Source organism: Pseudochaenichthys georgianus, unplaced genomic scaffold (genome assembly GCF_902827115.2).
Source record: "Pseudochaenichthys georgianus unplaced genomic scaffold, fPseGeo1.2 scaffold_2009_arrow_ctg1, whole genome shotgun sequence".
Lineage (NCBI taxonomy): Eukaryota > Metazoa > Chordata > Actinopteri > Perciformes > Channichthyidae > Pseudochaenichthys > Pseudochaenichthys georgianus.
In genome coordinates this window covers 420-24,298 of record NW_027262719.1, presented here as the reverse complement: position 1 = coordinate 24,298, position 23,879 = coordinate 420, and the positions used below count along the sequence as shown (strand labels likewise).

The 23,879-nt window shown below is 44.1% G+C and overlaps 1 protein-coding gene across 1 annotated transcript; it reads right to left on the bottom strand.

Annotated features, from left to right (window-relative positions):
• Nucleotides 1-4: 4 nt before the first annotated feature.
• On the bottom strand, nt 5-20,596 carry LOC117441799 (DNA-binding protein SATB2-like; the record flags this gene model as incomplete). The annotated part of the gene is made up of 7 exons (XM_034077805.2): nt 20,418-20,596; nt 9,410-9,542; nt 7,192-7,315; nt 6,227-6,329; nt 4,322-4,372; nt 3,637-4,196; nt 5-175 (listed from the first exon to the last, which is right to left on the bottom strand). Coding segments are annotated over exons 1-7 (1,320 nt in total), but the record flags the coding sequence as incomplete, so codon positions are not given.
• Nucleotides 20,597-23,879: the final 3,283 nt, after the last annotated feature.

Here is a 23,879-nt window from a genome sequence, read left to right as displayed (position 1 = left end):
AGGCGGGGAGGCCCACCGTGGGGTTCATGGTGCGCTCTCTCTCCTCCTGGTAGATGCGGTCTCTCTCGCTCTCCGCCAGGTTCAGGAAGTTCTGCATCGCCTTCAGGTTCACCAGCAGAGACTGAGAGGCCGTGCGGGGGTCTTCCTCCTTCCTCAAGATCTCTGACAGCAGACCCTGAGGAGAGAAAACACACCGAGGGGGGGGGGGGGGTTAGAGGATGGACTCGATCGCTGCAAACCTCTAGTATTCATATGCAGACTCATATGCACGGAGGATGGATGCTCCAACATACTCAAGCTAGCATATCAATGCAGAAGAATGTCTCCTATAATATCACTATATACTAAAGGATTCATGTAAACAGGAATGCACTGTTGGAGCCCATTTTGGACGACAACAAATGATTATTATCGTTGTTTAAAAGTAATACATTTCAATTAACCAAAACCCAACGTGACACCGGGTTTCGGCCAATCGACCGTCCAGACTTCAAAATAAAAACTACAAATATATAACATTAATTTAAGGAATTCACGACATGTTAAAACCTGTTACGATGACATTTTATCATCAGTCATTTTAAAACAGTTTACTTCTACGTCAACAACATTTTATATTTGGACATGTTTTTGTTGTTTGTGCAAAAATGTTGTCAAAAGAAATCATATTAGTAAAATACAAAATCCTAAGTAAAGCACACATGTAGGACTTCTACTCAAATACAAGTTGGTTAGAACTGCAAAACAATAAAGATGAATGAACATGATTAGCATATATCTTTGACACACACACACACACACACACACACCTGGCCTCTACACAGACAGGTCTACCTCCCACTGCTCTAATGGGGCGTGAGCACAGCCTGAATGCATCAGGTGCAGAACCCAACGACCCAGCACGCTACCCGCTACGCTAACCCCTCGAGGAGGGTGACCGCAGAGGCAGCCAAACGCGAGAGAGAGATGACAGTCCATCACTGACGTCAAATTATATTTATTTCTATCAAATAGATTATCTCTTCTCGACTGAGACGGTGTGAGGGAGTGAGAACTGTAATCAGTCGCTCGATAAAGACATCCGGGACAGCCTACAAAAGTACGTCATTCACCCCCCCTCTGGAAGGAATACTTAAAGGTCCCCTATTATACATGTCTCTGATTGGCTGAAACACCAAACAGATCATTGCGGCATTACCCATAATCCCCTCTGTTTCAGCCCTGTTTCCAAAGTGCTGATTCTCTGTCTGTTACTTTAGATGAAAACAAGGAGCCCCTCCCCACGCCCCTCTGAGAGACATCTGGTTACAAAGAACTCAAAGGTGCTCTAGGGGAGATTCAGGTGATAAGGGGGGGGGGGGGGGGGGGTACCTTGTTGCTGATTGGCTAATGGTTACTCAAGACAAGACAGAGAGAGAATCTTTGTTCCTGAAACTTTCAGAGTCTGTTTCCACAGAGGGGACACATGTTGATGTAGAAGAGACATGAAGAAGAGGGGACACATGTTGATGTAGAAGAGACATGAAGAAGAGGGGACACATGTTGATGTAGAAGAGACATGAAGAAGAGGGGACACATGTTGATGTAGAAGAGACATGAAGAAGAGGGGACACATGTTGATGTAGAAGAGACATGAAGAAGAGGGGACACATGTTGATGTAGAAGAGACATGGAGAAGAGGGGACACATGTTGATGTAGAAGAGACATGAAGAAGAGGGGGACACATGTTGATGTAGAAGAGACATGAAGAAGAGGGGGACACATGTTGATGTAGAAGAGACATGAAGAAGAGGGGACACATGTTGATGTAGAAGAGACATGGAAGAAGAGGGGGACACATGTTGATGTAGAAGAGACATGGAGAAGAGGGGACACGTGTTGATGTAGAAGAGACATGGAGAAGAGGGGACACATGTTGATGTAGAAGAGACATGAAGAAGAGGGGACACATGTTGATGTAGAAGAGACATGGAGAAGAGGGGACACATGTTAATGTAGAAGAGACATGGAGAAGAGGGGACACATGTTGATGTAGAAGAGACTTGAAGAAGAGGGGACACATGTTAATGTAGAAGAGACATGGAGAAGAGGGGACACATGTTGATGTAGAAGAGACATGAAGAAGAGGAGACACATGTTAATGTAGAAGAGACATGAAGAAGAGGGGACACATGTTGATGTGGAAGAGACTTGAAGAAGAGGGGACACATGTTGATGTAGAAGAGACATGAAGAACAGGGGACACATGTTGATGTAGAAGAGACATGGAGAAGAGGGGACACGTGTTGATGTAGAAGAGACATGAAGAAGAGGGGACACATGTTGATGTAGTAGAGACATGGAGAAGAGGGGACACATGTTGATGTAGAAGAGACTTGAAGAAGAGGGGACACATGTTGATGTAGAAGAGACATGAAGAACAGGGGACACATGTTGATGTAGAAGAGACATGGAGAAGAGGGGACACGTGTTGATGTAGAAGAGACATGAAGAAGAGGGGACACATGTTGATGTAGAAGAGACATGGAGAAGAGGGGACACATGTTGATGTAGTAGAGACATGGAGAAGAGGAGACACATGTTGATGTAGAAGAGACATGAAGAAGAGGGGACACATGTTGATGTAGAAGAGACATGAAGAAGAGGGGACACATGTTGATGTAGAAGAGACATGGAGAAGAGGGGACACATGTTCATGTAGAAGAGACATGGAGAAGAGGAGACACATGTTGATGTAGAAGAGACATGGAGAAGAGGGGACACATGTTGATGTAGAAGAGACATGAAGAAGAGGGGACACGTGTTGATGTAGAAGAGACATGGAGAAGAGGGGACACGTGTTGATGTAGAAGAGACATGAAGAAGAGGGGACACATGTTGATGTAGAAGAGACATGAAGAAGAGGGGACACATGTTGATGTAGAAGAGACATGGAGAAGAGGGGACACATGTTGATGTAGAAGACACATGGAGAAGAGGGGACACATGTTGATGTAGAAGAGACATGAAGAAGAGGGGACACATGTTGATGTAGAAGAGACTTGAAGAAGAGGGGACACATGTTAATGTAGAAGAGACATGGAGAAGAGGGGACACATGTTGATGTGGAAGAGACATGAAGAAGAGGGGACACATGTTGATGTAGAAGAGACATGAAGAAGAGGGGACACGTGTTGATGTAGAAGAGACATGAAGAAGAGGAGACACATGTTAATGTAGAAGAGACATGAAGAAGAGGGGACACATGTTGATGTAGAAGAGACATGAAGAAGAGGAGACACATGTTGATGTGGAAGAGACATGAAGAAGAGGGGACACATGTTGATGTAGAAGAGACATGAAGAAGAGGGGACACATGTTGATGTAGTAGAGACATGGAGAAGAGGAGACACATGTTGATGTAGAAGAGACATGAAGAAGAGGGGACACGTGTTGAAGAAGAAGAGAAGTGCATTGTGCATAATAGGTGACCTTTAACCCTTCCCTGACTCAATGACACCATCTCTATGAATGAAGCTACCCTCTCTCCTCCTTTCTGCCCTCCTCCTTCCTTCCTTCCTTCCTTCCTTCCTTCCTTCCTTCCTCCCCCCACTGCCTCCTAACTTCTTGACCACAGGCGGTCCTGTTTTTCCTACCTGTGTGCGGTTGAAAGCCACACGGGCGAACACGGCCTGCGAGACACTAGCTCTCTTCAGCTCGTCTCTGACCTGCTGGTAGATTTCACAGGAGACGTCTGCGGCGTTGGAGGCGTGGCTCCCCGGATGGTCTCCTCCCATTTTGGGCCCCCGGGGGATGGGCGGGTGGTTGAGGAACTGCTGGTTGATGGCCTGTGGGTGCTGGTGGGCTAGCAGGCGGCTAACGGCTAGCTGCTGGTTGATGAGGTGGGCCATGGCGAGCTGTTGTCGCACCAGTTGAGGGGAAAGTTGAGGGGAAAGTAGCCCACCTGGACCCAGCAGGGAGGGGGGCGGAGGGTGAGGAACCAGACCCGTTCGGAGGGGGGGGCTGTGGTGCATCGGGCCGTGAGGAGGGGGTTGTTGTTGGGGGGTAAGAGGATGCTGTGAGGGATTCTGAGGGTCTCCAGCCTTAAGGAGGGGGCTGCCGGACCCCAGGTGCACGAGCTGAGCCAGGCCGGACAGGTGAGGAGGGGGGGGTCTCTGGCCCAGCACGCAGAAGTCCGCCATGTTGTCTCTCTCTACTGGACAGAGCAAGAAGAGACGGCCACTAGGTTAATATGCACGCTAACATGTCATTTTCAGTATATGACAATACTCAGAATGAGGTAGTGAAGGAGGTCAAACAAGCACTTTAAAGAGTCCTTACTTTTAATTTCAGCAGCATCTCGTCCAGACCACATCTTCTCCAAGTAATCTACTGCTCAACAAAACACGGAGAGAAAGAAAATCCTTCAGTTGGTCAGGCTAACATTGTATTCTCGTGATTAGCTTTGAAGCTAACATAGCAATGGAATCGTGAGGTGAGATGTATCTGTCAACTGCTGTCAAGTAACATACTTATACAACTTCACATTCAAAACATAAATATTCCGTAGAGAAAAAAGCTCTGATTGACAGGTGTAGCAGCCAATCAGAGCGAAGTCAGCTCTGTTGGAGCTGCTGCCAGGAGAAGAGTGCAACCTCACACATGATTTTCACTTTAGGACAAAGACCCATGTTTTAGAATACATCAGAATCTCTGTTCCACTACAGTAGCAAGGCATCCACACTTCTGTCTCCAAAGCCGTATTTACATCCACCTTTCATCCCAGGTTGCATGTCCGAGGCTGATTGATACGTTGTGTGGGAGTCACAGATATGTACAGCGCAGGTTTTTATTTATAGTGCCGTGTTGGATTTCACCTGATGAAAGAAAGCCTGCAGCATTTATGATCAAGCCACCGCGCTTGAATTATATTCCCAGTTAAACGTGTTTACATTCTTATATTTACTTTATGATTTACAGCGACTGCGTACGCCTCGCCTCTTTGCAGAAAAGAAGGCCACTGAAAGATGTAATCGCGGCCAACATGTGAGTGTTTCTGAAACGCTGACTACTGAGCTTTCAACTTCCTAATGTATCAAAGAAACGTCCAAAGCTTGTTGCAGAAACACATTGTTTTATCTCAGATGGCCGTGAAGTGGAAATACATTTTTTTTAAAGGTGTGCATTTAAAGCACAGGTGTCAAACTCGAGGCCCGGGGGCCAAATCAGGCCCGTGGTGGATTTAATTTCGGCCCGCAGGATAACTTCTAATTCCCATTAGATCTGGCCCGCCGGTATATTGCACCTTCCCTCCATCCTGAGGGTCTCCTCCGCTCAGAGCCGGACCCCAAACATTGATGACCTTGCTCTCGAGAGGAGACGCCAAGTGTCTGAGCTAGCATCCCAGAGCAGCACACTGAGCTCAATGGATGCTTCCTTCTGCACTTTTCTCTCACGACAGCAGGGCATGTTTGGTTTCTCTCTGAGGGGAATAGTTTGTTGAAGCTGTTGTTGGCCTACGTGGTAACTTTAACTTCAAATCTAGCTTTATGGTGTGTTTTAAAAGGAATGTAATTATATAAAAGACATGAGATGGAGTGCCTCAACTTTGCCAAGAAGTTTGCATGTCGCTCGAGTCTACCAGCATTGAGATTAAGTCGTTAAATCAATGCGGTCAAACTATTGACTAATAATACTTGCATATTCAGCAGAAGGGTCATTTTTCATCCTGAGATTTTTTTGTTGTTAATTTAAATACAAATATTCTTAAAACTAAAGCAAATTTTAAAGAAAAGACCCACATTGATTATTACCTACCCCAAGAATCATTTTGTGACCTCTGGATTATTATCAGTCAAATTAGATTCACGACATCACGTGCAATGTATTGGACATTATCATGGACAACCTGCACTTGAGTTTAAATAGTGTACATATTTATGTTTGGTAACCATCACAAATTATCCTAACTTTGGCATGGAGTATATTTTGGATTCGCAACTATATTTATACTTTCTAATGTTTACAGTTGCACTTTTTCGAAACGTAATACTCCAACTGCTGCACACAGCTTCCCTTGAGGTATAAAAAGTATCTTGTTGTCGGTCCTTACTTCACGTTGGAAACTATCTGAAACTATCATTGCTAAGGCCCTTTGCAGGGAACACAGGGATTATAGCCTTTACAGACCATTTACATGCACACAAAGCATAATAGGGCCTCTTTAAAATACGTAGTTTTTCTCACCTTTCATATTTTTATATCTCTTGTACCATCGAGCAAACTCCTGGCATTTGGCGGTGGAGACGTTGGCGTAGTAGGAATTGTTCACGATGGAGGAAATCATACTCTGAGAGACAGAGAGGGCGAAGATAATTAATAACCAGTATAATATGAAATGCTTACACTCACGCAACAACCTCATGGCATGCTCACACACACACACACACACACACACACACACACACACACACACACACACACACACACACACACACACACACAAGAAATAGACAAACATTAATCATGATTTGAAGCCACCCATGGAAACTGGAGGCAGTGCAGAGTGGGACTCTCCAGCCACACACACACACACACACACACACACACACACACACACACACACACACACACACACACACACACACACACACACACACACACACACACACACACACACTCACAGACACACACACACACACCACACACACACACACACACACACACACACACACACACACACACACACAGCAGCATCGAGGGCTGAACGCAGCTGGGGAGTTGAACATAATTGAGGAGACACTGCTTCAGTCTGTGGGGTGGAGTTTGATTAAAATGTAGCAATAGGTATGTAGGATTAATTTGAAGTGTCTTTCTCATGAGAGCTGACTTTAGTCGTTAGTCTGGACTAAATACAACTTATAAGAGAACGTTTTAATATAAGCAAGAGGGACACTGTAGTACAACTCACATATATCTGACATTAAATAGCTTAAATGTCCCTTTAAATTATGTATTTTTAGCTAAAGAGTTTAGTTTCTATTTAATTCAACAGTTCCTGGTTGACTTATTAATAAATGTGTTAATTAACATGTATTATAATTTATGAAGATTATTCTCAAGAGTAGATATAAAGGGTTATTGATTTGACAAGCACTTCTCTTAGTTGAGGTTTCTGTTGTTGTTGTTGTTGTTGTTGTTGTTGTTGTTACCTGTGACAGCGGACACTCTTTGGCCAGAGTGCTTTGGTTCATCTCCCTCAGCAGATCTTTGAGAGCGTTCCTCACCGTCGTGTGGTTCCACTGTTCAGAGGGCAGGTCCTCCATCTTGGAAAAACTGAAACAAAAAACACACACACAGAAGTCAGACAAGTTTTAAATAAACAAATAGAGAAACAACAGCACTAAACATCAACACAACAACAACAGTGACAATTAAAGGAAGAGTTTGATATTGTGGGCATTGTGCTTTCACTTCTTCTGAGAGATTTATATGAGAAGATATCTACACATCTTGTGTGTTTGGAGTTGTTATGGCGGTTCGGAGAGCCACAAACCTGTTAGCTTAGCTTAGCATTAGAACAGGAAAGAGCTAGATTATCTAAAGGTAGCTAAATAAATCAAAAGAACAATTAAATCCCAAATAATTCAACTAATTTACAATAACTTTTCTATTTTACTATATCATCTTTTTAACACTCAAACACATATTAAAAAAACAGTATGTAGTAGTTTGAAGGTTTTCAGATTGATTTTGTTCCTTGAAACAGAGCCAGGCGAGCAGTTCCCCCCCGTTTCAAGTCTGTATGCTAAGTTAAGCTGACGACAGTGCAGGCACCAGAGTGACATCCATCTTCTCAATAACCGTTTCCTTTAATCCTAAATTAACCCCAAATGAAGCCTTAACCCCTCTGACCTCACACACATCCTGCATTAACCTCAAACCCTCCACTTCCTGTATCTCCCCCCAATCTCCCCGTTTTATCTTTTAACCTCAAAATGAATCATTTCTACTCTTGAGCACAAAGTGTGCCAGACCTCTTCCATCGCCATGGATACGCACACACAAACATGTAAACAAACCTGGCTGGTATGTTCCAGGACAATAACGATAAAACTCCTCTCATCTGGAGTTTATCTGCCCATCAGGACCCGGCTTCACTTTTTGTTTTCCTGGCACACGGACTCTCGCAGATAATAGATAAATCCCCAGCGGGTTGTTTACAGTTTCAATATCGCCGCTTTGCAAATTTGATAGATATGGTAAATTCTTAAACTGCAATCAGCTGCAATGACATCAGTCGCCCAGCGGACCGAGAGTTTCCACAGGTTCACAATTAAATGTTACTTTCTAGTAGGGCTGCTCGATTATGGCAAAAATCATAATCTCGATTATTTGGGTCAATAATTGATATCACGATTATTAAAAACGATTATCCATTTACTTTGAAAACATCAATTTATTGGATAAAACTAATTTGAACAGTATGTTTTTAACAGTTGATTATTAAGTATAAGTCAACTGAAATACCAAAAAAAAAAAAGTAATAATACAAAAATAATCGTTTTATTTCAGTTACGTTGTTTTTGTAATCGTTGCAAGCCATCATCTTAATTGCGATTAAAATACGATTAATTGAGCAGCCCTACTTTCTAGTTTATCCCGCTGAAAAACTATACACGAGTTATCAACATTTTGTAGGAATCACAAATCAGGCTGGTGCAATATTCATATTACCAGCCAAAGTATGTGTAAATATTATTCAGAATTCACTCTTTGTTAACTTCTATGTCTATCAGTTGGGAAGAGAATGACCTAAGTGACTTTCACACTGCAAAAAATATCAAAAATGTACCCCCAAAAACAATCAATATTAGTTTTGAAGTCATTTTTAGATGTATTATTCTATTAGGGCTAAATTCAAATTGCGACATTGGCTAATGCAATTTTTGTTTACAGGAAGATGTGTGTAAATATTATTCTGAATTGTCGGGTTGCAGAGATTTCAGCGTCATACTAATGACTCTAGCCATTTAAATATCTTTGTTTGGCACAGATCCTCTTATATCTACGTTCATATATGCATGATTGTGTGAGTTGGGAGGAAATCATATACGTGATGAAACGGTTTCTTCATCAACTATTTCTTGGTTATATATTTTATTTGCAAGTATCATTTCTGGGAAGAATGTAATATGATGTAACACACTGACATGTTAAAGGTCCGGTATTTAAACCCTTACTCACCCTAAATAAGTAACTATTAAAATATATATATTTTGAATATATTTTTTTGAATACATCTTTCAATCAGTCCAACCCCAGTTAACCATTTCTCAAAAGCAACATCAGTCAACATATTCACACTTATTTCCAAACCGTGCAGCCCTACTGAAACCTACAGAGTGATGTGTGTGCAGGGGCACTCACTCTGACCTCTGCAGCTGGATGCGCAGAGTGACCATGTGATAAACCTCCATCAGCATGTCGGCCACCGTGGCTTCAGGAGCGTCCGTCAGGAAGTGGATCGGCATCGGGTTCCAGTGGCCCACCTTTATGATGCCTGCACACAAAACATGGACACATTCTGTCATTGTGAGGTTTTATGTATATTAACATTTTAACATTATATGAAAAAGCAGTAAATAAGTAAAATGTTGGCGGCTAATGTTGGGCTATAAAGGAACTACAGCACAGTCACATGACTTCACGTCATCACCGCTAAGCTAAAGGCGGCTAATGTTGGGCTATAAAGGAACTACAGCACGGTCACATGACTTCACGTCACCACCGCTAAGCTAAAGGCGGCTAATGTTGGGCTATAACAGAACTACAGAACGGTCACATGACTTCACGTCACCACCGCTAAGCTAAAGGTGGCTAATGTTGGGCTATAACGGAACTACAGCACGGTCACATGACTTCACGCCACCACCGCTAAGCTAAAGGCGGCTAATGTTGGGCTATAAAGGAACTACAGCACGGTCACATGACTTCACGTCACCACCGCTAAGCTAAAGGTGGCTAATGTTGTTCTATAAAGGAACTACAGCACGGTCACATGACTTCACGTCACCACCGCTAAGCTAAAGGCGGCTAATGTTGGGCTATAAAGGAACTACAGCACGGTCACATGACTTCACGTCACCACCGCTAAGCTAAAGGAGGCTAATGTTGGGCTATAAAGGAACTACAGCACGGTCACATGACTTCACGTCACCACCGCTAAGCTAAAGGAGGCTAATGTTGGGCTATAAAGGAACTACAGCACGGTCACATGACTTCACGTCACCACCGCTAAGCTAAAGGAGGCTAATGTTGGGCTATAAAGGAACTACAGCACGGTCACATGACTTCACGTCACCACCGCTAAGCTAAGGCGGCTAATGTTGGGCTATAACGGAACTACAGCACGGTCACATGACTTCACGTCACCACCGCTAAGCTAAAGGCGGCTAATGTTGGGCTATAAAGGAACTACAACACGGTCACATGACTTCACGCCACCACCGCTAAGCTAAAGGCGGCTAATGTTGGGCTATAACGGAACTACAGAACGGTCACATGACTTCACGTCACCACCGCTAAGCTAAAGGCGGCTAATGTTGGGCTATAAAGGAACTACAGCACGGTCACATGACTTCACGTCACCACCGCAAAGCTAAAGGCGGCTAATGTTGGGCTATAAAGGAACTACAGCACGGTCACATGACTTCACGCCACCACCGCTAAGCTAAAGGCGGCTAATGTTGGGCTATAACGGAACTACAGCACGGTCACATGACTTCACGCCACCACCGCTAAGCTAAAGGCGGCTAATGTTGGGCTATAAAGGAACTACAGAACGGTCACATGACTTCACGTCACCACCGCTAAGCTAAAGGTGGCTAATGTTGTTCTATAAAGGAACTACAGCACGGTCACATGACTTCACGTCACCACCGCTAAGCTAAAGGCGGCTAATGTTGGGCTATAAAGGAACTACAGCACGGTCACATGACTTCACGTCACCACCGCTAAGCTAAAGGAGGCTAATGTTGGGCTATAAAGGAACTACAGCACGGTCACATGACTTCACGTCACCACCGCTAAGCTAAAGGAGGCTAATGTTGGGCTATAAAGGAACTACAGCACGGTCACATGACTTCACGTCACCACCGCTAAGCTAAAGGCGGCTAATGTTGGGCTATAACGGAACTACAGCACGGTCACATGACTTCACGTCACCACCGCTAAGCTAAAGGCGGCTAATGTTGGGCTATAAAGGAACTACAGCACGGTAGGGCTGTACCCGAATATTCGACTATTCGAATATTCGTTCGTTGGCCAACTATTCGGGTTTCAATTTCATTATTCGGATATTCGTTTTTAAAATATTTTGAAAAATAAAATATTTTTCAAACAAATTAATATATTTTTCTAAATGTATGCTATTAATAAAGGCGAATTGCCATATTCTTATACTATATTTATACTTTTGAATTGCACTGTTAAAATGCGGAAATATATACAATCTCAGCCTGTGCTCCTGACATTGCGTTCACTGTTCACAGTCACGAACGCAAATGGCACGCTTCACCTCGTTTCACCCATAAAATGCCGAAGACTTCAGCTGTGTGGGACCATTTTAAATTGGACGACGGTAAAAAGAAGGCAGTGTGCCAAATATGTGATAAGAAACTGGTCTACCACGGTGGCACAACAACTCTGAAAAGTCACCTGGATGCTGTAACCTAGCTTAGCTTAGCTGTTGTGAAGTTGCCATGATGAAGCTGCTTTATCCGCCGTTTAAACAGTAACGTTAAACATGATAAAAACGTGCACTTACTTTGCTTGGAAAATAGTTGCAAGCAAGCAACCGAATTATTTTTTTATATTAGTTTTTTAATTTTATCAGCATAGTGAAAATAATAGGAGTAATGTGGGAACATCTGGGGCTAAGGCAATTATTGGCATAAAGTTGAGTAGCTCAGCCTAATAATACATTGTGGCCATAGGTGCATCCCCACGCATCCCAGCCATCAACATCCTCAACAATACAGCAGACCCTACAGTTAAAAAAAACGATAACGGAGAAAAGAAAGATAGAGATAACAGATGCCATAGTACATTTCATCGCTATGGATATGAGACCCATTTACATAGTCGAAGGCGAAGGCTTCAGAAAATTAATGAAGAAGATGGAGCCCGGCTACACTGTCCCCAAACGCTCCAGTATTTTAGATGCCATGTCTCTGAAGTACAGCGATCACCGAGACCAAATTGTAACTCAGATTGAAAACTCAACTGCCGTAAGTTTTACAACGGACATTTGGACCACCTCGGTGCGTATGGAGGCGTATATGGCTGTCACCTGTCATTTCATAACTCGCGAGTGGAAACTCTGTAACTTTGTTTTGGAAACCAAAGTAATGGAAGTAAACCATACGGGAGTAAATATTGCAGAACAGCTTGGAGAAGTGGCGGACGCCTTTGCCATTCCGAATTATAAGCGAGTAGCCGTTGTCCACGACAATGCCAGCAACATGAAGCTGGCAGCTGAAATATGTGTTTTGTATCTTTGTTTGACTGTTCAGGTTGTAAAATGTTATAGACGGAATGTGGAACCAGATTTGGTCCCCGGGTGCTGCGCTGGGTTAAATGCAGAGGACACATTTAGTTTTAATGTTTGCGAGTACTGATACAATAAATACATATAAATCGTAATAGTATGCTCTATCTGCGCTTCTGCTTAACAGCGTGTTGTCAGGTGTCTCGGATTCGGAGCGTGTTATGAAACCTTTTGGGGAAAAAAAAAAAATGTGAAAAAAAAAAATGTGAAAAAAAAATGTATTAAAAAAAAAATACAAATCTCTCCGCACCGAATATTCGAATATTCGCTGCTGATTACTACCGAATATCCGGAGCCCGAAAAATGGTATTCGGGACAGCCCTACAGCACGGTCACATGACTTCACGTCACCACCGCTAAGCTAAAGGCGGCTAATGTTGGGCTATAAAGGAACTACAGCACGGTCACATGACTTCACGTTAAGCACTTTTTCGCTAAGCTAAAGAAAGGATTTCAGGAGGATATAAAACTGAATCCTAGCATACAGAAAGCTAACGTAAGTGAGTCAGAATGGAAGGTGCTGTCTTTGTTTAGTGTTTGTCAAATAAGGACTGAATAAATAACATGATACACACAAACACACTTCATCTCCACGTTCACACACTCAGAGGTTTTTCATGGGGACTGGCTGAAGCTGTGAAAACTAAACAAAGCTAATCGCAATACGATCCTCCAAATGAGATCCAGACGGGTCCTGAGAAGTCTCCCCTCTGTTTCCCCCATCCCATCATATCTTCCTCCTCTCTCCCCCCTTTAGACTCCCCTTTCTCTCTTTGTCCTGCTTCCCTGTGTTTACTGTATATCTCCGTTATATCTTTGAGTCCCGTCAGGCCGAGCTGTGTTCTTCATTATCTGGCCGTACAGGGGGAGCATCATTTAATCCACTCTGAACAGAAAGGGGGACACCAACTTATTGTGACACCACCGTCATAACGTTACAAAATAAATAAAATAGAATCAGGTCATCTGGGCTGCAAAAAAACCTCGAAATAAAAGCTCAGTTTTCCGTCTTCATTAAATAAGAAATGTCAGAGTTGTGTGAGAAAAGATAGTCTGACTCAAAAAACACTAAATGTTAGAATTAAAGCCCCTTTAATGTTACATGTGTATATTTACATTGTTTTTGAGACATTTCCTAACCGGCATGGAACAGGCAAATGTGATTTTTAGAAATACTTTTGTAATACTTTGTAAATATTACATAGGTAAAACTACCTTAAAATTATATTTCCACATACTTTATATACTATTTGAGTTTTGTAAAAAAGGACGTGATGAAATGCGTTTTAAAGCGATAGAAGAAAATACTCAGATCCTTTTATGACAGGGAGAGTAAAGCACATCCTCCTCTTGTGTTTCTTATTTTCTCTGTTTCTTTAACACACACACACACACACACACACACACAAAGAAACTGGATCACCGTCTGAAAATAAGCCATACCAATCCCGCTAATGCCAAGTTGGGTGGAAGCAAACACGTGAATAAGCAGACAAACACAAACTCACCGAGGACAGCACACAGAGAAGTGGACATGTACATGTTCCCGCTCGCATGCAGACACACACACTCTCACACACACACACACGCTCGCAATGGGATGGTAAATGCATTAATAATTGATCCATCATTTTTTGGTCTGCTGTTCAATGGGCTCTGCTTCATGTCCACATTTAAAAGTAGAAATCATTGTTCCCATTTCTACATTCAAATTCCACCTCCCGAAGACACGCTTTCATGTGGCCGGGCCGGCGGCTTGGCTCATGTCTGAGTGTGCCCATCCATCCACACACACACACACACACACACACACACACACACACACACACACACACACACACACACACACACACACACACACACACACCACACACACACACACACACACACACACACACACACACACACACACACACACACACACACACACACACACACACACACACACACACACACACACACACACACACACACACACACAGATACAAGTGTACACACAGTAATCTCATTGTCCTGTGCTGGAATAAGTCTTAATGGCAGCAGCAGCCCGCCCGCCCCGCTCGCTCGCTCGCTCGCATGCACGCACGCTCACACACACACACACACACACACACACACACACACACACACAACACACACACACACACACACACACACACTGATACAAGTTAGTGATGGGAATTCCGGCTCTTCTTGGTGAGCCGGATCATTTGGCTCACCAAGAAGAGCCGGCTCTTTCGGCTCCCAAAGGGCTCTTCAGTTTACCACATATTATACCTTTTAATTAAATCAAATGTAGCGCTGTTTTGACTAATGATTTATATATGTACACATATATCACTTACATGATTCAAGACATCCTTTGTACTGAAGTATTCAAAACAAAAAATTACATGTTTAATATAAATGATTTGCTGTGGCCAATTGTTTTCATTGCATTTACAGACCCGTGTAACTCTCTGATACCACCCAATGAATGCATTGACTTGCTTGTAGAACCACGCTACACAAAACAGATGGCAACACCTATAAAAACTATTTTAAAAAAGGGGCTACTGTATCAACCTATATAAAGTATATACATATAGTTTTTCTCCCTGCAGGAGAGGGGAGCGTGCTTTGAGATCAACTGCTGACACTCGACCAACAACCAATCACATGAATCTCCCGCCCCTGACACACAAGCAGCGGTTTGATTGGCTAGAGCTTGTACTGGCATATGATTCGATTGGCTGACGCTTCTGCCGAGGCGTCACAAGTTGAACATTGCTCAACTTTTGCAGCGAGCCACGCCAGCTACGCTCCACGTCGCTTCCCACGATGCAGTTCGGCTAAAAGTGACGTCACCCCATTCAAAGTGAACGGGCAGAAGCGTTGGAAGCTTCAACGCACGCCGCTGTGTGGACGGGCCGTTAATGGCAGCAGCAGCCCGCACGCACGCGCGCACACACACACACACACACACACACACACAGGAGAAGGCTTCTTCTTCCGAAAATGGTTCCAGCTCCAGCCCCTGGCACAAATTGAGGGAAACCCCACACGTCTGACGCCCCCCCCCCCATCACCCGCACCCTGAGGAACCCCTCTTGATGAAAATCTGTTATGCTGTTATTTTTAAGATTTGTGTTTTTATCTCATTGTTTCTTTAAGCTGAAGACTATTAACTATTTATAGCTAAATCCATGTATTCAAGTAAATGTAAGGTTAATACATCTTGTTTTAAAAGTACGTCTTGCCCCCCTTTTTCTTAAAGAGTCACCGCAAGCTCACCGTAGCGTTTACCCTGATAAATATGGATTGGCAATCACTTCAAAATATTTGTTTATAAAGCAGAATTATCCTCTAAGACCGCTTCTGCACGAGGAGGACATACACTAGTCAAACAAGGAAGGACCCTTTGATTTTGGAGTGGATCCGATTTAACATTGCATTTGGGGAAATGCACGTCAACGCCCCGAACAATAACTCTGAAACTCATATGTGTCACTTAAACACTAGAATACAACACAGCTTCTTATAGCGGCCATGTTGTTTCCACAGTACGACTTAAAGCTCACACACACATCAAAGTGAGAGGAACAACTTCCCAATTGTGGAAATGGACACATCCTTTGTCGTCAGTCTTAGCTATCAAAGTGCAGTCTAACTTTACGAAACGTGTAAACAAAAATGGAAACAGGAAGAATGTGGGAAGATACAGGAAGTGGTGGGTTTGACGCTAATGCAGCATGTTCATAAGATCAGTGCGGTTAGGGTCAGTAACTAATTAGGGGTTGATTTAGGATCACAAGTAAAGTTAGATGACAAGATTAACATCAGTCATGTCTGTAATGTTACCAATCTACAACCAGTTAGCTTAGCTTAGCATACACAATGCAAACAGGGGGGACAGCTAGCCTGGCTCTTTTCTAAGCAACAGAATAAATAATAATAATAATACATTTATTTTGGGGGGCGCCTTTCAAAACACCCAAGGACCCCTTACAGGGTTACAGATTTACAATTTACATTTACAATTTTACCTTACAAATTAAAACAGTGGATTTAGTGAAGTATCAGCCGGGGTAAGACGAGACAAACAGGAAGTGGACTACAAAAGGACACAGAAGGACACAGGGTACAGATTGAACAGGTGGGTTTTGAGTTGGGATTTGAATGTCGTTATGGAATCAGACTGTCGGATGTGTCGTGGCAGGGAGCTCCAGAGTCTGGGAGCCGAGCAGCTGAAAGCTCGAGCACCCATGGTTTTGAGGCGATAGCTTGGGACGGTGAGAAGTCCTACGGACGAAGAGCGGAGGGTGCGGGAGGGGGTGTACTCCTGAAGGAGGTCAGAGATGTAGATGGGGGCAAGGTTATGGACATGTGTCTGCGAGCACCTCTAAAGACAGATGCATGGAGAAGTAAAGCATGCCTTGAATAAATAAGACGGCTGTTTGAGTCCGATGTAACCCTGGAAACAGCTCAGAAGCCCATTGGACGTCGGACATGTGACGCTTTCAGACGTGGCACTGCAACAATGCTCCTCGCTGACCACTGTTAAAGTACAGGTCTGCTGCCATCCATTCTATAAAAGCCTTCAGACCCTTATAATTGAAATAAACAATATCTCCCAGTTAATGACTGGGCTAAGCTAATTAAAGAAAGGCCGTGGTCCTTTAAATACACCGCTGGGACGCAAGAATGCGGGACACAATTCAAACGGGGAGAAAATAGCAGGGACTCTGTGTAATTTTGGTCGTGGACCGCAGGGGGAAAAATGTATAATTTAAGCCAGAAATTATTCATTTAACATAAACGCTTGTTTCAAAAAACAAAAAGTATTCATTTGGGAGAGGCCAGGGGCAGGTGTGTGCGTGTTTTGTCCGTGATACTGCATGAATACACGGCATCAGTGTGAGCGAAGGCTTCGGTGCGCGGGTTGGATGGAGTTTACACGAGTGTGTTCTGTCCACGCGCCGTACGAGTCTCAGAGCGCTGTCCCGGTTCGTCTCGCCTCTGAAGCCCCTGCTGCGGCGCTTCAGAGGGAGTGCATTGATGTGGACGCGGGACGACGACTGTGGCTCTATGTTTTCCACACACACACACACACACACACACACACACACACACACACACACACACACACACTGATGAGACAGACAGAGACCTCCCCTGATACTTGGCGAAACACATTGAGGCGTAAAGTGTTTCTAATGGCATTCATCTGCAAACCGTAGCCGTGGATATTGTCGGCCATCGCTGTCGGATAATGTGCATCTGTGTTTTATTTATTTGTCGAAGTCCTTTTAACAGGCTGTCGATCGCAGCTCAGATGTTCTCATAGAACCAAAAGAAGACGTAAAGGGAGAGGACCGGTTACAGTGAGGACATCTGCAGAGATGAGTCACCTCGAAGGCCTCTATTTATGTCCAGGAGTTTAGCATCTCACTGTGTGTGTGTGTGTGTGTGTGTGTGTGTGTGTGTGTGTGTGTGTGTGTGTGTGTGTGTGTGTGTGTGTGTGTGTGTGTGTGTGTGTGTGTGTGTGTGTGTGTGTGTGTGTGTGTGTGTGTGTGTGGTGTGTGTGTGTGTGTCCTAGCATTACTATACTTGTGGGGACCTAAATCTGTTTACATAGTCACGTGTGGGGACTCGCCTCCCTTATGGGGACACATTGGAGGTCCCCATAAGGGGGATCATTAATGTTAGGGTGAAGACTTGGTTAGGGTTAGGGTTAGGCATGTGTTGTTATGGTTACGGTTAGGATAAGTCTCCAGGAAATGCATGTAAGTCAATGTAATGTCCCCTGAAGTGACAGATTTGACTTCACCCTTAAATCAATGGCTGCAGAATGAAGACACCACGAGGGCTCGGCTTTGTAGCCGATAATCCTTGCTTTCACTTTGCAATCCTGCCCGTCACTGGGTGTGATCGCCCAGGGAAACAAAGTTTACGACCCAAAGAAGGGAAACATCTAAATGCAGTGTGTGTCGTGCAGTTAAGCCAATGACGGAAGCTAGCACTCCAAACAATGCTACGAGTTGCTAGGTGACGACATGTGTTCATTTGAATCAACCTAAATGGGAGAGAGTGCCAACAGGAGAGGGAGAGTTAATATTCTAATATTCTGGAATATATTTATCCCTTTTCCCGCTGCTTTGAATGAGTTGCCTCGTTTCTTTGCCAGTATCGAGCCTGAAGAAAAATGTGTTTCTAGGAAAAGTAACGTGGTGTCTTGCCATCCAAATTAATCAGGATGAAGCGCATTTAATAATCCGAGTAGCGGAGCTCAGACTCCAGGTTTAAGTTCGGATATGTTCACCACATCTCTACCTGAGGTCGAGAGTTCACGCTGTGTCTCAGGTGGGCTGCAGCCTGATAAGAGCTGCTGGCCTTGAGGTAATAAAGGGATTACCTGCAGCAGTGTGTGTATGAGGAGAAGGAGAACACACACACACACACACACACACACACACACACACACACACACACACACACAGCAGCGAGATGTCAAACAGATGGGGATCTCGCACCCTTCCTCAGTGTGGTGCTGAAGCCTCGTCGCTCTGTTGTTACCGTTTAATATCGATGTGAGGCAACTTCCCCAGATGGCATTTTCTGCATACTTGAGAAAAGACAGCAGCACACGGCAGTGTCCTTCTGCAGATCACTACCATGTGTGCGACAATGAACTACAGACATTTTCTTTTCCTCTGCTTCATAAACATTCTCACACACACTACACACACACATCATGTATTTGTGTCTTGCGGGGACCGGCTCTTTGTTGTGTCGTTAATGTCTTCTGCAGGCTCTGTCTGCGTCTCAGTTGTGTCTTGGAAGCGTTCTTGTCTTATTGCCAGTGTCTGCTGTAAGTAGACGACCTCACATCCAGTGTTCTCCTCAGCCGATGATTAGAGGCTCCGGGATCCTTCTCGCCCTGACCCCCGAGCTGCACGGTATTTAATTCTGAGTCAGGAGCGCCAGAGTTTACACAGCGAGAGACACTGAGGTTGGAAAATGAGGACTATTAATAATAGCCTTGATGGAATCCTTCTCAAGCTCACTAAAGGAAGCAGCTTGACCTCAGACGTTTAGCCGTTCAAACCGGGCACGCCAAAATACTTTAGTTTGTTATCTTTGCTATTTCCCACCTGTTCAAATCTGCTTACTCACTGTAGTGCCGCCATTATATGTCCCATGTGTGTCCACTTGACTGTCTCCTCCAGGATTTTTTTTTTTTAAATTGTACGGTGTCCTTGGGTGTCATGAAAGGCGCCTAACAATAAAATGTATTATTATTATTTCTGCTACTATTACTTCTGCAGCTAAAATCTTTGTTTCTCACCGCTTGCTTTCCCCCGAGCGAAGATCCACCGGACGAAGCCTTCAATGTGACTTTATGAGCTGGTTTCATGCTAAATGTCACGGTGCTTAATCCACGACAAAGCTAATGAGTGAGCACTAACACACATGTGAAGGTCATAAGTCTTGTTAGAGGTCAATGTCGGTTTCTGGTGTTGTAATAGTTGGTGTCGCCCTCAAAAGTATTGTGTTATATATATATAACGGGGGTAATGTATATGTGGGGGTCTGATTTAGATCATCCATTTCTTCAGGTGTGTGTGTGTGTGTGTGTGTGTGTGTGTGTGTGTGTGTGTGTGTGTGTGTGTGTGTGTGTGTGTGTGTGTGTGTGTGTGTGTGTGTGTGTGTGTGTGTGTGTGTGTGTGTGTGTGTGTGTGTGTGTGTGTGTGTGTGTGTGTGTGTGTGTGTGTGTGTGTGTGTGTGTGTGTGTGTGTGTGTGTGTGTGTGTGACTTTCTTCAGGTGTGTGTGTGTGTCAGACTGACCGTGTGCCTGTGCAGCCGAACTGTGTGAGTATCCGAGGGCGAGCAGAGCCGTCTCCACCAGCTGAGAGAAAAGGATGTCCTTCCTCACCAACACGAACTCGGAGTGCTCGTCCCTCCCCTCCCCCGCCTCCGTCTGCACCCCCCCATCAGACTCCACCACGCAGAACACAGGGATCATCAGACCTGTGGAGGGAAACAAGTGCATGTTAGTGTCCAGGCAGAGGTGGAGGAAGGCTTCAGAGGCTTCACTTGAAGAAAAGTACCAATACCTTATTGTCCAAGTACTTCATTCAAAAGCTTACTTGAAGGTGGGGTTTGAGAAACCGGCTCGAGATACACTTATATTCCATGGAATGCTCTTAACGTCCCGATAGCAATGAATATCTGAAGTGCTTTGACAACAAATCCATACAAAACACGTCATCTGTGGAAGCCGTGGCGCTGTAAAGAGCACGACCAATCATCTGAGCCGGCTAAAGTAACTGGATGGCCTACCTGCCTGTCAGCCTTCCATCGGGGCACAAACTGATCTCGTGCCCTCATTGGTCATGTGCGCGTTCGTATGTGTTGGGGGAGGGGCTCTGTGAGGAAGTGGCAGATTTTTTCCAGTTGTGTATTTTCAGATTCTAGCGATCTCGAGCCGGTTTCTCAAACGTACCTACCCCACCTTTAAGCAAAAGTACAAAAGTATGATGAGTTCAATGTTATAAAAGTATAAAAAGTCATCATTGTGCCCGAAAAATTGCCTTTCTATATATATATATATATATGTGACATTTCTAGATAATATTGTTGCATCACATTTTACTGTTGTAGACAAACAAAGTATTGATTGACTTTTTGTAAAATATTTAAGACTCTTTTGAGCTTAAAGAGTAAGTCGACTAGTTACATTTTTAGAGATGGATTTTGTTTAAAGTATCTAAGGCTAATAGATAGTGGAGTAGACTTAGTAGTAGTATACATACATAGCATAACACGGAAATACTCAAGTAAAGAACAAGTACTTAGGTACAGCAGTGTGTCCTCTATAGACAGCGGACACATGGATCTTATTTACTGCGGATCAACCTTTGAAATCACTTCCTTTTTCTCACACACTCTTCAAAGTGCATCGCCTGAAGTCCTCGGAGTGTTCGATCCACAGGGGATGCGACACAAAGAGGACGTGAAGAGCCAGTGAGGGCTGTTCACTGGCTCTGTATCTAACGGCTATTAGATAGCAGGCGTTATAATGGCTGCACGAGCAGATATGCAAACACTATACAAAGGACGGCGCTGACAACATGTGGGACTTTCATTAGAGCGTTAGCAACGGGACCGTCTATAGCAACGGGACCGTCTAGCAACGGGACCGTCTAGCAACGGGACCGTCTAGCAACGGGACCATCTAGCAACGGGACCGTCTATAGCAACGGGACCATCTAGCAACGGGACCATCTAGCAACGGGACCATCTAGCAACGGGACCATCTAGCAACGGGACCACCTAGCAACGGGACCACCTAGCAACGGGACCACCTAGCAACGGGACCATCTAGCAACGGGACCACCTAGCAACGGGACCATCTAGCAACGGGACCGTCTAGCAACGGGACCGTCTAGCAACGGGACCATCTAGCAACGGGACCGTCTATAGCAACGGGACCATCTAGCAACGGGACCGTCTATAGCAACGGGACCGTCTAGCAACGGGACCATCTAGCAACGGGACCGTCTAGCAACGGGACCGTCTAGCAACGGGACCATCTATAGCAACGGGACAATCTAGCAACGGGACCGTCTAGCAACGGGACCATCTATAGCAACGGGACCATCTATAGCAACGGGACCATCTAGCAACGGGACCATCTAGCAACGGGACCATCTATAGCAACGGGACCATCTAGCAACGGGACCATCTATAGCAACGGGACCATCTATAGCACCGGGACCATCTAGCAACGGGACCATCTATAGCAACGGGACCATCTATAGCAACGGGACCATCTATAGCAACGGGACCATCTATAGCAGGGGTGCCCAACCTTTTTTGAACCGAGAGCTACTTTTAAAGTTGCCAGTCTGCCGAGATCTACCAGTCCAAATAGAGAGGCGTAGCCATTACTGACTGCCAGGTAAATACACACTACTTGTATAAAACTGACCTTTAATACTCCATAAAATACTGCAGATCCTTTATTTTACCTCTTTCTAATCTACACACATACAAGTATTTAACTGAAGTTACACAACAGTGTTGTTGATACAGAGTTGGAGTTTATTCACTCGTCACTACAGTGGGTAATGTTTTCAAGAAACATTGAACAGTGCTGCCACATATGACACAGGAAAAAAAGAAAAGACTGAACCCTTTCTTTACCATTATATAAAAATAGTGTTGCTACAAAAGTATAAATGAGGCTTACTAGTAATAAGACAACTCAGATCTGAAGCTACACAGGAATCTGCTGCCAAAGTGCAATCAAAAAGACAAAATTAATAGAATCAAAGCCTTTTGTTGCATTTTAGTAGATTATAAAAAGAAATGCCTTTAAAATAGGATGCAAGCAATAGTTTGTTAACCTGAATTGATAATAGACTATAATCAATTTAAGTTTGCATTCTTATACCATTTTGTACAATAATTATAATGAATAAGTTCAAACAAATTAAAACTTACAGCTGATTAATAACGGTATCTAACTTGAGTTTTTATTAGATCAAAAACCTGTTGAAATGCTTCTGTTATTTTTACTGTCCCCAAAAGCGAGTCGGCAGCCTCCAGGAAAGCTTCTTTCACAACTTCGCCGTCTTTGAAAGACTTCATGTGTTTCTCAAGAACGTGACTGACACGATAAGATGCTCTGGAGCAGCCTTGCTCTTGTTGTTGGGCCTGGTGGAAATGGACTGCTGTGCATTTAGCCGTCCTTTCAGGCCCCTCCCCTTTTGGGAGCGTAGGGCAGAATTAGGAGGGAATTCCGTCTCGTAGCGTTTGTGCACTGTTTTGAAATGCCGCTCCTAAAAGACCCTTCTTCGATAAAGCCACGCTCGCATTGCAGATGAGACAGATGGACTTTGAATTGGAATAGATAAAAAAATGATCATCCTCCCACTCGGAGTGAAAATGATATATTTTGGGCTCTTTTGCTTCTGCCATAATTGCGGTCTTGTGTGTGTGCGGACTGTCACTCCTGTTGACACGGACAACGTCAGCGAAATAGTGCCCACTGCCCACCAGCCACGCCCCGACACATGGGGTCACGCCGGCCAATCACAAAGCTTTGGTGCGTTCAAGTGCATTATTCTGGCACGGGAAGATTATGTTATAGGACATTAACGATAAAACAGAATATTGTTGTTCTATTTTTAGACACATCGCGATCGACTGGGAATCTCGCTGCGATCGACTGGTCGATCGCGATCGACTGGTTGGGCACCCCTGATCTATAGCAACGGGACCATCTATAGCAACGGGACCATC